Below are 15,669 nucleotides of genomic sequence, written 5' to 3' on the forward strand. Positions count from 1 at the left end.
CTTTTGCAATTATTCCCTTTATTTTTACAAGGCTACCTGGGGTATTCCGACCAAAACAGCTCCACACCTTAACATTACTACATCTACCATGTTTTACAGTCAATATTAGACACTATTACCATACATTCAACAATAATTTTTCACATTGGTCCATGTTTACAGTCCATCTTTTATATTTTATTATGGATTAATGCTCCATCTTTTATGTAGTTTTGCCCACTTCAGCATTTTTATTATTCTTATGATTTTTATCAAAGCATTTTAATCAAAATTGTTTTTTTTTTAATTATCTAATAGTGCAAAAATAAACAATAGTACAAAAAAAAAAAATTAAATAAAAAAAAAGCATTTTTTTGAAAAGTTAATGTCATTTGAATAATTATGAGCAATAGTGTATGTTTTTGTTTCGATTTTATTTTCATGATAACTAAGATCAAGTGGGTGACACCTAGAAAGCCTGATGCTTCCTTTATCATGGTTAATTACAAGTTACTTATAATCAAAATAGGATCAGATATTTTTAAATTCTTCTAGTAGATATTTTTAAGTTAAATTTTATTAGAATAGTAAATAATGGGATTGTCAGTGTATTTGATGGTGGTGCACTTTTTAAGACAAAGTTAGTGACAAAGAATGGAGCCTCAGGGTACACCTGACTTTAATATAAAACTTTTCGGATTTTGATTACTCACAATAATAGTCTGGCCCCCACTAAAAAGATTAGTATTAAATGCTTTGCCAAAAAACACCCTGTAAGGTAAGGTCTCCATACTGTTTTATTATAAAAATGCTTTTAATTAAGAATGCACTTATAAAGCTTTTTTTTAAATTTCAGTGATAATTTGGATTGTGATGAAAGCTTCTTAGTATTTGTGTTTAACCACTGTTTTCATTAACTCTGGACGGCCAAATTTTGCACTAATTTTAGGCATTAGTTCTCTCAGAAAGAAAATAAACATAAGTTGTGTTTATTTTTTTTCCCAGAGAGAAAAAAAAACACAACTTGTGCCTATTTTCTCATAGAAATTTAAAAAATTGTATTTTCTCAAAGAAATTTAAAAAATTTTAAAATACATATACTTTTAGAAATAGGTCCATTTAGAAATGTCTGTTTATCAACTGACTTTTAAAAATTAAAAACTTTCAGCACTAAATGTAGTCTTGTACTAAAAGTTATGCTGAAGAATTTTTTTAGAAAATATTTTGAAAAAAAAAGTACAATATAAAGATTTCTTGCTTAATTGATTTCACCTTATTTCACACATGTTTATTAGTAGACCTGAAGGAGAATATCTCAATATACCCAATATGCTAGCCTTAAAAAAAAATGAACGACTTGATTTTAATGCTATAAAATATAATCAGCCATCAAAGAATCAGTCTACACATTAAACATTGGCAATTAAACGAACCAAGAAAATTCTAGAAAATGTTCAAAACATTTGAACAAATGCAAAATTTTAAATGGCTGATGCAAAAATTTAATGCTAAAGCTGTGTGTGTCTTGCATGCTTGTCAAAAAAAACACACGCATAGCAACTGTTCTTTTGTACCAAAAAATGTAAAGATGGATATTTTTTACTTTATCTCCTTATTTAAGGCCATCGCTCTTGACATTTCAAAAGCTTTTAATAAAGTTTGGCATGCTGGTCTTCTCCATAAGCTTTCTTTTTATGGTGTGTCTGGCAACATCTTTAAGATTATTAAATCCTTCCTTTCCAATCGTAGTATAAAAGTTGTCCTCGATGGATAGCACTCTTCTTTTTAATCTGTAACTTCAGGGGTTCCTCAAGGTTCTATCCTTGGCCCTATACTGTTTTTAATTTACATTAACGATCTTCCAGATATTCTCACAAGGTGGCATTGTTTGCTGATGATACTACCATTTTTTTGTCGTGATAAGAAGCCAACATTTTCTGATTGCTTGGAGGGGGCATTTGAGCTTGAAAAGGATCTCACTTCTGCTACAGCAGAGGGCTCGCAGTGGCTGGTGAACTTCAATACAGATAAAACTCAATTTTTTTCAGCCAATTGTTATCGCAATAAGTTAGATCTTCCTATATATGAACGGTGATATACTAGATGAGTCATCTACTCTTCATCTTCTAGGATTAACTCTTGGAAACCATATATCAAAACAGTTGCAAAATTAGCATCTGCTAAGGTTGCATCTCTTTATCGAGCTCAACACTATCTTACTTCGGATTCTATTCTCAATCTCTATAAATCTCAAATCCGTCCTTGAATGGAATACTGTTGCCATATCTGGGGTGGATCTTCTAATGATGCCCTTTCTCTTTTAAACAAGGTGCAAAAACACATTGTAAACATAGTTGGACCTGCTCTTGCAGCCAACCTCCAACCATTACCACATTGTAGTAATGTTGCTTCTCTTTCTCTTTTCTACAATTACTATAATGGGCACTGCTCTAAAGAGCTAGCGTCTCTTGTGCCATCTACTAAAATTCATACTTGTGTTACTCGTCATTCAAGTCTCATTCTTTTTCTGTGACTGTTCCTAGGTGCTCCAAAAATACTTATTCCTCTAGTTTTTTTCCTCGAACATCAGCTCTTTGGAATTTGCTTCCTTCATCTTGCTTTCCTGATTCATATAATCTGCAATCCTTCAAGTCGTCCGTCAATCGTTATCTTGCTCTACAATCTTCATCTTTTCTCTTCTAGTAACTTCGAACTTTAATTAGTGGTTACTTGCAGCCTTTTTGGAAGCAAGATGTTTAAAAAAGAAAAAACAAATAATTTTGTAGTTAATTGTGTTAATTGCTAAAAAAAAGCTTGTTAAACATGTTAGTTGCTAATAAAACTTGTATATATATATGTATATTTTATATGTATATGTATATATGTATATATATTATATATATATTATATATATATATATATATATATATATATATATATATATATATATATTACTATTATTATTATTACTATTATAAATATTAGTATTATTATTGATCTGTTTAAGGTTACAAATATTTGGTCTTGCAGAAAGTCTATTGGAGAAGGTAATTTAAAGTTATTTTAAAGCATTATGAATTTCTAATCAATATTTGAAACTACCTTTATATTTTAAAATATTCACAGGCTGATCGATTATATACTCAGTTGTCATTGTATTCCATGCCAAAACTTTTACAGTCTCGAAAGGTATTTTTAATAGATTAAAAATTATAGTACTAACAAAAGACTAGCTGTCATGACCCGTAAAATATGGGTCTTGGTAAATCACACCAACCTTTTCTATACTTATTCCTTACTTCAATATATTTTATTAAGAGGTAGAAAAATAGTTAAATAGATATATAGTAACAATACTTATTGTGTACTTTTTAAAGCTATTAAATAAATTTTAAAGCTATTAAATAAATTTTCTAGTATATTTAACTTTAAAAAACTTTTAATGTTTCGGTAGATTTGCGTGATGTCGCTGTTTATCAACGAATTGGATATCAGTACCAGTCTAAATAATATTTAGAATACCCACTTGAAATGTGTTAATTATATACCATTAGTATAAAAAGTTTTAAAAAACATGAGATGACTTTAATATGTGGAATAACTGACTTACCATGATCCATATAATTATTAATGAATATTATTATATTACTGGTCATGGTAAGTCTATTCCACACCTACCATTTTAATAATCGCTTCATTTCAATAATTTTTAAAAAAGACCAAAATATAAAAATAAATATTGCCACAATAAATTTTTCATGTAAAAGTAAATCTTTAGCATTTAATATAGTTATATATATATATATATATATATATATATATATATATATATATATATATATATATATATATATACTAATAATATATATATATATATACTAATAATATATATATAAAACTATATATATATAAAACTATATCAAATGCAAGTCTCTGCAAATATATATATATGCTATAGATATTTGCATAGACTTTGGTTCACACTGATAAAATACGGATCATGACGGATTGCGGTTTCAAAAAAATGCCTAATAGCTTTTTAAAATTAAAGATCTTTTTATTTACACATTTACTAACAAATTAACAAAACATAACGATTTTTAATAGTTTTCAATTGTATGTCTAAATTGAACAAACACATCATCTGATTAGTCTAAAAAAAGTAATTGAATTAAAAAAGGAAACAAATACACCACATGTATTAACTGGAAATCAATTTATTTATACATAATAACAAAACAAAATATATAAAGAAAAGTATATATTTACAAAAAAAATTCAACTAAATTTGCATTATCAATTACCAATTGGTAGATTAACCAACTACAAAAATACTAATTATAGATGCAGCATATTTTTTTTCCCACCACTCTCTTTCCTCATACTTTACTTTCTACCGGATCAACACAGTATTTTAAAAATAAAAAATAAAAAGGTTGGGGGCTGGAGATTTGGCCCTAAATTTAAGCTCGCACATTATGTGCCTTATGAGAGTGGGCCCTCTATTTGATTTGCAATAAGCTGAAAAAGCATTAAAAGATATGTCTATAATAAAAAAACTTAATAAGTTAAGACATAATAAAAGAAGTAAAAACATAAAAGATTAACACTACAAACTAATTTACCTGTTGCTGATGCTTTTTCTAGAGCATTGTTAAAAATAGTCAAAATCTGTAAGAAAAGATATTTATGGCAAAAACAAATAGCTATTACACAAAATAACAAAAACACAATAGCAATCGGTGCAAACAAATTTTGCAATTTGATCAGAAAATAAAATTATTCTTACCTTAATTGCGACAACTATTTTCCTTTTAAACTATTAGCTAATGATCAACTAAGCAAATTTTAAATAATTAAAGTTTACTAAGTTAAAACCATATTTTAACAGTAGACAAAGTAAACATATGATAGTTGGTAGAGCACCTGAGTAGAACTAAAAAAATAAAATAACAACTAAATTTCCTATTAAATGTATATTATACCTATTGAATTCTTGCCTTGCCTGATTTCTTTCCTTTTGATTACAATTTATCTCAGCTCGCCTTACCTGTTTCTTTCATTTTGAGTAAGTCATTCATTTTGAGTAATTTCACTTCTTAAATTACACTGCCCAACAGTGATTTTGTATCGGAACCAAAATTAGTTATTTCTTATGCATTTCCATCTGCTGAATTCGAAAATGACATTGAAAATGACATATTAGCTCTAGTTTAAGAAATAAAAGCAAAAATTTTCTCTCAAGGCAAGGGTTGAATTAAAGTGATCGCGAAATGAAAAATCCGGAAAAATATCTGGTCTTCAAAATTTTAGTTTATGCAAAACCGTGTACTTTGTTTTTAAGGGCGAATCAACTTAAATTTGTTAGCGAAAAAGTTATAAAGTATAAAATAACAAACTTACGACTACAAAAGTAATAACACTCTAGTAACTTCATTATAAAAGTAATAACACTATATAAGTGTAATACTTTTACAACGCACTTATAACTTTTATAATTCATTCTTAGTTTAAATAACATAAGTAATCCCAAATTTTAATTGAAGTAAAAAAGCATCTAGAAAAATAGAGTGGATATTTAAATAATATTTATAACGTGTTAAAGAACTTAAACAACTTCATAAAAAACGCACTTTATAAAAAGTTTAGCATTACGAAAAAAGCTTCTAATGGTCCGTAAAAGTGCGCGGTTATTTTTAAAATCAACCAAAAAAAACTTTTTATTGGTTGATTTTTAAATTAGCGCGCGTTTTTTCGGACTGTTCGTAACGTTTCATAATGCTAAACCCTTTTATAAAGTATGTTCTTATAAAGTTGTATAATTGTATTGTAGAAGTTCATGAAGTTTTTAATAATATTTGATTATCCACTTCATTTTTTCAGATGTTTTTTACTTTGATTAAAGTTTGGAATTACTAATGTTGTTTGAACAATGAATGAACTTTAAAAGTTATAAGTGCTTTATAAAAATAATAATACTATTATAGTTTTATTACTTATATAATGCAGTTAGTGACTGGAGTGTTATTGCATTTGTAATCGTAAGTTTATTGTTTTGTTTTGTTTTGTTTTTTATAACTTTTTCGCTAACAATAATTTGCTCCTTAAAAACAAAGTAAACGGCTTGCATAAACTAAAATTTTAAAGACCAGATATTTTTCCAGATTTTGTAAATCGCGATCGCTTATTCAAATATTGCAAGGGTAAAAATTTTCATTTTTTTTTTTTTTTAAATTTTGTTTTTGACTATCCAAAATGTTTTGTTCATGTTTAAAACTTGTGATACTAGTTATGCGTGTTTGCTAAAGTTTCTGGTCTAATCTATTCTTAGTTTTTATTTATTTATTTACTAGTGTATAATTTTACAAATCAACATGCCAAGGAAATGTGTAAATTTAGTGGACAATTTTTGTTACATTTGTGGTGAAATAACATTTTCTTCACAGAAAAGAACTATGACACCTCTTGTGCAGACTGCTTACAAGCATTATTTCAATATGAAGGTAGGGGACCAGGATAAGTCATGGGCTCCACATATATGCTGTAGCTCTTGTTCGGTTACACTACGAGAATGGTTGAAAAATAAAAAAAGATCTTTGGCTTTTGCTGTTCCTATGGTATGGAGAGAGCCTAAAAATCATACAGATGACTGCTATTTCTGCTTGACCCCACCCATTAAAGCAGGTTTGTCAATGAAAAAAGTAGGAACAGTTAAATATCCGAATCTTCCATCTGCCATTCGACCTATTCCACATTCAGATAATTTACCAGTTCCTACTCCACCACAAAGTTGTGAGTTAGAAGCAGAAAATGAAATAGAAATAGAAGAAAACAAGCCTTCCACATCAAATGATCCTGATTTTGTGTTAACAGATGTTGTGCCACACAGATTGAGTCAAGCAGAATTAAGTGATCTTGTTCGAGATCTGGACTTGTCACAGGAAAAGGCAGAACTTCTAGGGTCAAGACTAAAGCAGTGGAATCTTCTCCAACTTGATGTCAAGGTTTCACATTACAGAAAACGGCAGCAGAATCTGCTTTCTTTTTTTGAGAAAAAAAATAATCTTGTTGTTTGCATTGATGTTTTTGGATTAATGCATTGTCTTAATTTGAACTATGATCCAATTGAATGGAGATTATTCATAGACTCATCTAAGCTAAGCTTGAAAGCTGTATTACTGCACAATGGAAACCGTCTTCCTTCTGTTCCTATTGGCCATGCAGTTCACATGAAAGAGACTTATATAAACATGAAAGTTCTCCTCAACTCAATTAATTACAATAAACACAAATGGAAAATTTGTGGTGATCTAAAAGTCATTGCTATACTTTTAGGAATGCAATTAGGGTATACTAAATACTGCTGCTTTTTGTGTATGTGGGACAGTAGAGACAGAAGTTCACATTATATAAAAGAAGACTGGCCTGCAAGAAATCTCAACACAGATGAAAAAAATGTTATTGCTGAACCACTTGTGGATCCAAAAGATGTTCTTCTTCCACCATTACATATTAAGTTGGGTTTGATGAAAAATTTCGTCAAAGGTATGAACAAAGAAGGACAGGCTTTTAGGTATTTAAGAAATAAGTTTCCAAAAATAAGTGATGCAAAAGTTAAAGAAGGTATTTTTGTTGGGCCACAAATACGCCATCTTATGAAGGATCCTGCATTTGATGAAGTTTTGAAGGGGCCCGAAAAGGAAACTTGGGAAGCTCTTAAGGGAGTGATTAGTGGATTTTTAGGCAACAAACGAGATGATAACTACATTCAATTGGTAGCAGTACTTCTGCAAAAATATCATCAACTTGGATGTAACATGTCCCTCAAGATTCATTTCCTCCACTCACATCTAGACTTCTTCCCCCCCAATTGTGGAGCTGTTAGTGATGAACATGGGGAAAGGTTTCACCAAGTTATTTCTGTAATGGAAAAAAGATATCAGGGTCGTTGGAATGAGGCCATGCTTGCAGATTACTGTTGGTTTGTGTGTAGGGATGCTCCAGAACTAGTTTACAAAAGGAAAGCAAAAAGATCACGATTTTGTGACGATACCCCATAATCATCTTTAACCCTATTAACTTGATGATCATGATTTCTTTGTTTAAAACTATTAGAATATATCTGTTATAAAAAAAAAACAAATGTACTTTAAATTTTATTAGAATATGTAAATTATATGTCATATTGCTCTGTTGGAAATTAACTGAAATAAAAATTTATTGCTATTGTATATCTCAGAAACTAGAGCTAATAAAAAATTTTCGTTGTCATATTCTTTTTTCTCAACCCGAAATTAGTATAATTTGAATAAAATTGCTTGAGATACAAAAAAAAAATATTTTTTTGTTGCCCAGTGTTATCAGACATAATTAAGCATCAAAGGAGTGTGTAAAAATGAAAATAATAAAAGCTGAACTTTTATTTTTAGATTGAACTTTAAGTTTTCTTTCTTGAACTCATCTAAAATACAGTGTAAGCAAATAAAACAGCATAAAATAGTAATCTAGTTATATTCTACTCTACTATTATTATATTTAAGTTAGTTGTTTTAAATTAATTGAGCAATGTGTAAAGATAACATATTTCTATCAAGAACTTAAACTAAAGTTATAAATAAATTGATATAATCTTTTTAACTGTGTATTGTTATATATTTTAGGTAGTAAGTACTGCTAGCATTGAACAGTGAAATGTAATCCTCCATCATAAAATCCCTTTCATTAATTTGTAATGTACTTAATGCAAGATTTGCAATATATAAGTAAATACAAAACTAATAATAGAAAACCTCTATAAACAAATATTTGCTTCAAGTGAAGAAACTTGGAAACATTGAAACTTTTTGAACTAATATAATTTTTTTTATATTTTTAGTATTCTAAAGAAAAAAAGGTCACTAATACAATGCAGAAAAATTAAAATGTGTTTATGTATATATGTATTTATTTATCATCAAAAGCATAAATTGTTGACAAAAAAGAACAGAATATATATCTTTTTAAAAAAAAAAATTTTTAATTAACAAAATGCAAATTGTTAATGAAAAAGGAACAGAGTATATATCTTTTCAACAAATTTTACTTAAAAAGTAACAGTATATAAATATTTAATGAAGTATATATCTTTTCAATAAAATTTACTTTAATTAGAATTATAAATATTAAAAAAGTTAAAGGTATTAAAAAACTATATATCTTTTCAACATATCTTTTAAACACATTCTTTCAACAATATTTTTTTTACACATTTTATGATTACACTAACTACAAACAGATTAACTTTATGTGTTTCATCATGACAGTACACCACTTTACTGGCACAATCAACATTCTTGCTCTCAACAAAGCCAAGTCACATTAAAGTAAAGTACACCGCTTGGCTAGCAAGGTCAACACTCTTGCTATAAACTAAGCTAAGTCACAACAACTAAGTCACAACAAACCATGCAAACAACATAATAACCACTTACAAACTAAATACATAACATTATAACACATCACAAACAAAGAATCACTTCATATATAAAAGATATTTACACACTTACAAAATATAAACCCATATAATCTCAACACATATAAACACATTATAAATAACACACAAATATATATAAAAATATATAAATTAAAAACTTTACAAATGCAACCTTATTTTTGTAATATTTGTTTAATGACATACCTCGTAATAAATGTTTAACAGTTTTAAAAAAAGAAACAATCAAATGACCTGGTTTTTTATTTTATAAAAGCAAACAGATTTTTTTTAACTTCTTTAAAATAAGGTATTAAACAACCTTGTTCTTTAAAATGTAACATAGAGTTGACGGTGTGAGATGCAAGAGTTTTGGAGATAAACACTAACTTTATCAAAAGTGTGACCTCTTGACCTTTGAAAAGAGCAATGTCTTTTAGAGTCATCATAGTCTTCTAAATTAAAAATTAAAAATTACAGATAAATATACTTTAAATACAATTGACAAAGGACTTAAATTGTGTTATTATTATAATGCATCAATTAAATAAATTACCTGACTTTAAAAGATACTATACTAATTTAAAAATAACATAAGGTTTATCCTTTACTACAGAAGTCATCAAATTAAAAAATTGTTGATCTTATTACTAATTAAACTGATGAAGCAAAGTTTTCTATCTTATTAAGAATTAAACAGATATTAACAAATTATTAGGATTTAAGAGTCACTCATCACGTGGTCAAAAATATATAAAGAGAAATATTAAAATGCAAAGCATGCCTATAAAACTCTGTGTAAATGCACACGAATAGGTAACAGCAGTATTAAGTTAAGCAATAAAATATAGTGATAAATAATTTAATCTTAGTAAGGTAAAGCAGAGTTGGTTGTCATGCAGGTTGATTGTCACAAAGTTTATTATAAACATCGTCAACAAGATTTAAAATTTATAAATCTTGTTTTTAAATCATGCAACAGAAGCTGTGATCCCAAAAAACTATAAAATAAATATCTGTAAAGTCATTGAAATATATAAGTTACAATAGTACTGTTCTAAATATAAAATTTTAAAATGAGATAATTGCAACCTAGTAACACACCTTTTTTTGTTATGTACAAAAAACTTTTATAATATTAAATAGCGATGAAATCTTTTGTAACAGAAAAGAAAAAAGTTTACATTAAAAAATTTTTTTTTAGTAAAACTTTTTTACTAAAATGATCATAAATCCTTTATGGATTTAATGATCGTGTAAACATATGTACTTTGTTTTTAATCAATCTGAAAATCCAGATTAAAAACTAAGTACATATGTTACTTTTTCTCTATGTAAAATATATATATATGTATATATATATATATATATATATATATATATATATATATATATATATATATATATATATATATATATATATATATATATATATATATATATATATATATATATATATATAAATTTCCTGAAGCATGAGTATCTCCTATAAGCAGCTTGTAATGTCAGCTATTGTTAATTAATTAATATTAATTTCTATTGTTCTTTTTGTCAAAGTTGTTCTTAAAACTAATTAGATTTTTTTGAAGTACTGTTGAATCATCAAAATTCTTTTATTGATGGACAACTCTGTAGGTGAAAAAGTTGTCTTTGAACCTGTTTTTTGACAATTTAACAATGTAAGGGTTTATGATATCCACATTGTGGAACAGTAGTTAGCTAAAGAATTTATAATCTTTTTTTCATAATTAAATTGCTTAGGTGAGTGCAAGACTCATAGTTTGATGTTGGACAGCTGTGTGTATATATATATATATATATATATATATATATATATATATATATATATATATATATATATATATATATATATATATATATATAATATACATATATGTATATACATATATGTATATGTATGTACATATGTATACATATATACATATATGTATACGTATACATTTATATATATATATATATATACATATATGTCCAATATACATATTTATACATATATATATGTATGTATACATATGTGTATATATATGCATATTTACATATATATATATATATATATATATATATATATATATATATATATATATATATATATATATATATATATAATATATATACATATTTATATTTATATATTTATACATATTATATATATATATATATATTTATATATATATATATATATATAATATACATATATGTATATACATATATGTATATGTATGTACATATGTATACATATATACATATATGTATACGTATACATTTATATATATATATATATATACATATATGTCCAATATACATATTTATACATATATATATGTATGTATACATATGTGTATATATATGCATATTTATATATATATATATATATATATAATATATATACATATTTATATTTATATATATATATATTTATACATATTATATATATATATATATATATATATACATATATATATGCATATATGTCCAATATACATATATGTCCAATATACATATATATATACATATATGTCCAATATATGTATATATACATATATATATATGTATATATATATATATGTGTATATATATATATATATATATATATATATATATATATATATATATATATATATATATATATATATATATATATATATATATATATAAGGAAACATTGTAAAAGAAAAACATGCATTACTGCATTGATATAAGAATGGACAGTTATGATGGAGCAGAAATTTGTGAATTTGTTGTGAATTATTTATAATAATAAAATTTTATTAATTTGATAAAGTTTATTAGTATATTATTATTAGTTAATAAAATTCATTATTTCATTAGTTATTCATCAATCATGAGTTATGATTTTATTTCCACAACTTCCAAAGCCATTTGGACCCACTGTGCAACCCTATAAAAGCAATTGGTTGTCATACAAAATAGGTCTTTTAAAAATGATTTCGCAGCAAAATTTATTTAATTCAATGTCAATTAAAATAATCGTAATAGTTATGATAAATAACTAATTTACCTTGCTGTTTGGCATAGTTTAAAAATGAAATATAAGCAATATAATATGACAATCAGCTAACAATGCCAACCTTGTTCTCTCTAATATTTACATTGTTTAAAAACTGTATTATCTATATCTTTATGCTGTTTACCTGTTTATCTATAGCAATCTTTTATATTTATATTTTTTAAAGGCTTTTATTCTCACTTTATTACATTATACAATCTTACTTTATTACAGTGTACACCCTTTTTTTATATCAATTTACACCCTTACTTTGTTATAATGTATAAAATTTAAAATTGTTTACAATGTATTAAACATCATTTTTTTTAACTTACGTTGATCATGGTAATTTTATTTAAGTTGATAACAGTTAATGTATTACTGTAAAATAGAATAAGTTTCAATTAATGTAATGAAAATTGAATCAGTGTCAATTTATCACTGCATAAATAAATTACTGCAATTTTAGTATCACTTACGAATGCACTATAATTGTTTTATTGCTTCTGAATTTTTGGACTGGCTTTGTCTTCACAAGGAAGCTCCAAGTCGTAAAGAAGCACTATTTCTTTGTAATCAGTTATTGCATGATGGTCATATTATCCATATATCAAAACAAACTGTGTTCAAAGATGATTCTGAATGGTATCAATTCACTCAGTTTACAGATGAATCTTCAAACTCTATGGTTAGACTTGCTATATTTCATTATTATTATATTATTTTTTTGTTTAACCTTATTTAAAAAATTATATAATTATTTTAAAACAAAGTTTTTTTCTTTCTAGCAGCCCTCTAAATCAGATGGTGATTTATTTGGTGATTCTTCTTGGATTTCTGATGGAATAAATGAAGATGTAAAGATATATATGTTTGCTGATGTTGCTTTGAACAGTGAAGGTTTGTGTTTTTAATTGTTTAATAAATATTTTCTTATGTTGTATAGTTATTTTATAAATATTGTATTGTTCATATGATTTTTTATTTTTTTATTTATATCAATATATTTTTTCAAACAGTTTTGATTTCAAAGGTAATTTAAAAAATTATAAATTTGTTGTTTATTATTATCTCCAAATGCATATTACATTTTGTGCATACAAATTTATAAACAACAAATGATTTGAATACTACTGGAAAGAGATATTTTGGTGAAAACATATTAGAAAATTTGAAAGAGATAAAAATCAAATTAAAGGATGCAGGTTTACAACGTTTTTTAATGATAGAGTTTAAACTCTTTTTTGTTTGAACAGATATATTAGCAACATAACGAAGTGTAAAGTAGTTTTTCATGACTTCTTGGTTTTTGCATTTAGATTGACTAAAAGAAATATAGTTTTTTTGGTAAAATAAGAATTATAAATTTTATTTATGAGCCAAGGTGAAACATGTTGCTTTTGAGAATGTTAAACAGATTACTATTAATTATTATTAATGTCATTATTATTATTAATGATTAGTATTAATGTCAGAGTAAAAACCAAGTTTATCAATTTTAAAGGTTCTATCAAGAAAGCATTTAACAATGTATGTTAAGTCATTTTGTATGTACTGCTGCTCTTTCAGTACAATGTCATTAGTGTTTATCTAATGCTGCATATATATATATATATATATATATATATATATATATATATATATATATGTATGTATATATACATATGTATATATATATATATATACATATGTATATATATGTGTGTGTATATATATATATATATATATATATATATATATATATATATATATATATATATATTATATATATATATATATATGTATATATATATATATATATATATATATATATATATATATATATATATATATACATATATATATGTAACTCCTAACTGGTTGTCAAAAAGTTTTTACATATTTTGTTGACACAAAAAAAAAATTAAAATGCAAGACTGAAATTTTTTTTTATTACTTGATAGACTGCCTGCCCCAACCAAACCCTCAGTCGATGTAGCAGCACTCCCTTGCAAGTCAGGCTATAAGATAGTCGATGTCGCAATGCTTCCTTGTAGCAGCAGGCTATAAGATTCTGGTCGATTAAATTTGCGTTTTTGCAGGTTTTTTTAAAAACGGTTAATTTCTAATTAAATTAATGGTTTTAACTTTCTGATAACACGGAAATGTTGGATGAATGTCAAAAGTAATTAAAAGTGATGTATTTGTTGGCAAAAGAATCGGAATTCTGCATTGCCGAATGCCGACCGTAATTCTGAGGTTTGCATTAATAAAATAAAAAAATCAAGGTTTTTGTAACTCTGCCTAAAAAAATTATGCAATGTGACCAGATAGTTTCAAGGTGAGATAGAACATTATAAGCGCGAACAGAACTTATTCTGGGACATCCAGGTCGCTTCTTTGGTGTGGTTTGACCAGTATTTTCAAACTGTTTAATCACATTCACTATACCACTCTTCTTCCCATGACCCTTTGCAGCTATTTCATGGATGCTAAGACCTTCTTTACGCAAAGCAATGATGCATGCACGCTTCCTAGGCATATATTCAGGCCTATGTCGACCCTATGAAAATATAGTATCTAATGGTATATAATGAAAAGATGATGTCAATTTTTGTTTGTTTACTTTTATTGGTGTAATTAATGTAAATCCTACAGTATTTGTTACTGTTATAGAGTTGAGAGAGGGTTACAACCCTCTCTCAACTCTATAACTCCAAAACATAAACCTTTACAAACAAGACCTCTGCGTGGAGAAACAAGTTTTATAATGAAGATATCCAAACACTTCTCCTTTTGTTTGTTTTTTTGTTTCTTATTCTCAGGTAGCTTTTTAATGGTTTTTTCTATCAAAAAAACCTTTATTGATCTTGTTTGAGACATTGCATATATTATTCCAAATGATAGTAAGTGCAATGTTTAATTAAAAGTTCCTTTTATATGTTAACAATGTCCATTGAGATATTAATTATAATTGTGCGCATTCAAAAGCTTTTATTATACATATGTTAAAACTAGTAATAAACCTGTTTTGTTATAAGATTTTTAACATGTGAAATTTCCCAAGTGAGTAGTTTATGTTAAATTTTAAGTATTATTTATTAAGTCATCTCGAATAAAAGTAAAATACTAGTGTAATATTAAGTGTTAAGTTGAATATGTTAAGTATAAGTGTTAAGTTTAACTACATTAAGTGTTTAGTAAAATACTACTG

At 26.0% G+C, this 15,669-nt stretch overlaps 1 protein-coding gene across 2 annotated transcripts in view; it reads left to right on the forward strand.

Annotated features, from left to right (window-relative positions):
• Positions 1-15,669, forward strand: part of LOC101234890 (uncharacterized) — a 102,361-nt gene that overhangs the window by 81,966 nt on the left and 4,726 nt on the right. For both annotated transcript variants that reach the window (XM_065808950.1, XM_065808951.1), the window contains exons 26-29: positions 2,987-3,026; positions 3,106-3,168; positions 12,946-13,164; positions 13,265-13,376. In XM_065808950.1, the coding sequence (XP_065665022.1) occupies positions 2,987-3,026; positions 3,106-3,168; positions 12,946-13,164; positions 13,265-13,376 (434 nt within the window). The remainder of the gene's footprint in view (positions 1-2,986; positions 3,027-3,105; positions 3,169-12,945; positions 13,165-13,264; positions 13,377-15,669) is intronic.

This window comes from Hydra vulgaris, chromosome 11, assembly GCF_038396675.1.
Source record: "Hydra vulgaris chromosome 11, alternate assembly HydraT2T_AEP".
Taxonomy (NCBI): domain Eukaryota; kingdom Metazoa; phylum Cnidaria; class Hydrozoa; order Anthoathecata; family Hydridae; genus Hydra; species Hydra vulgaris.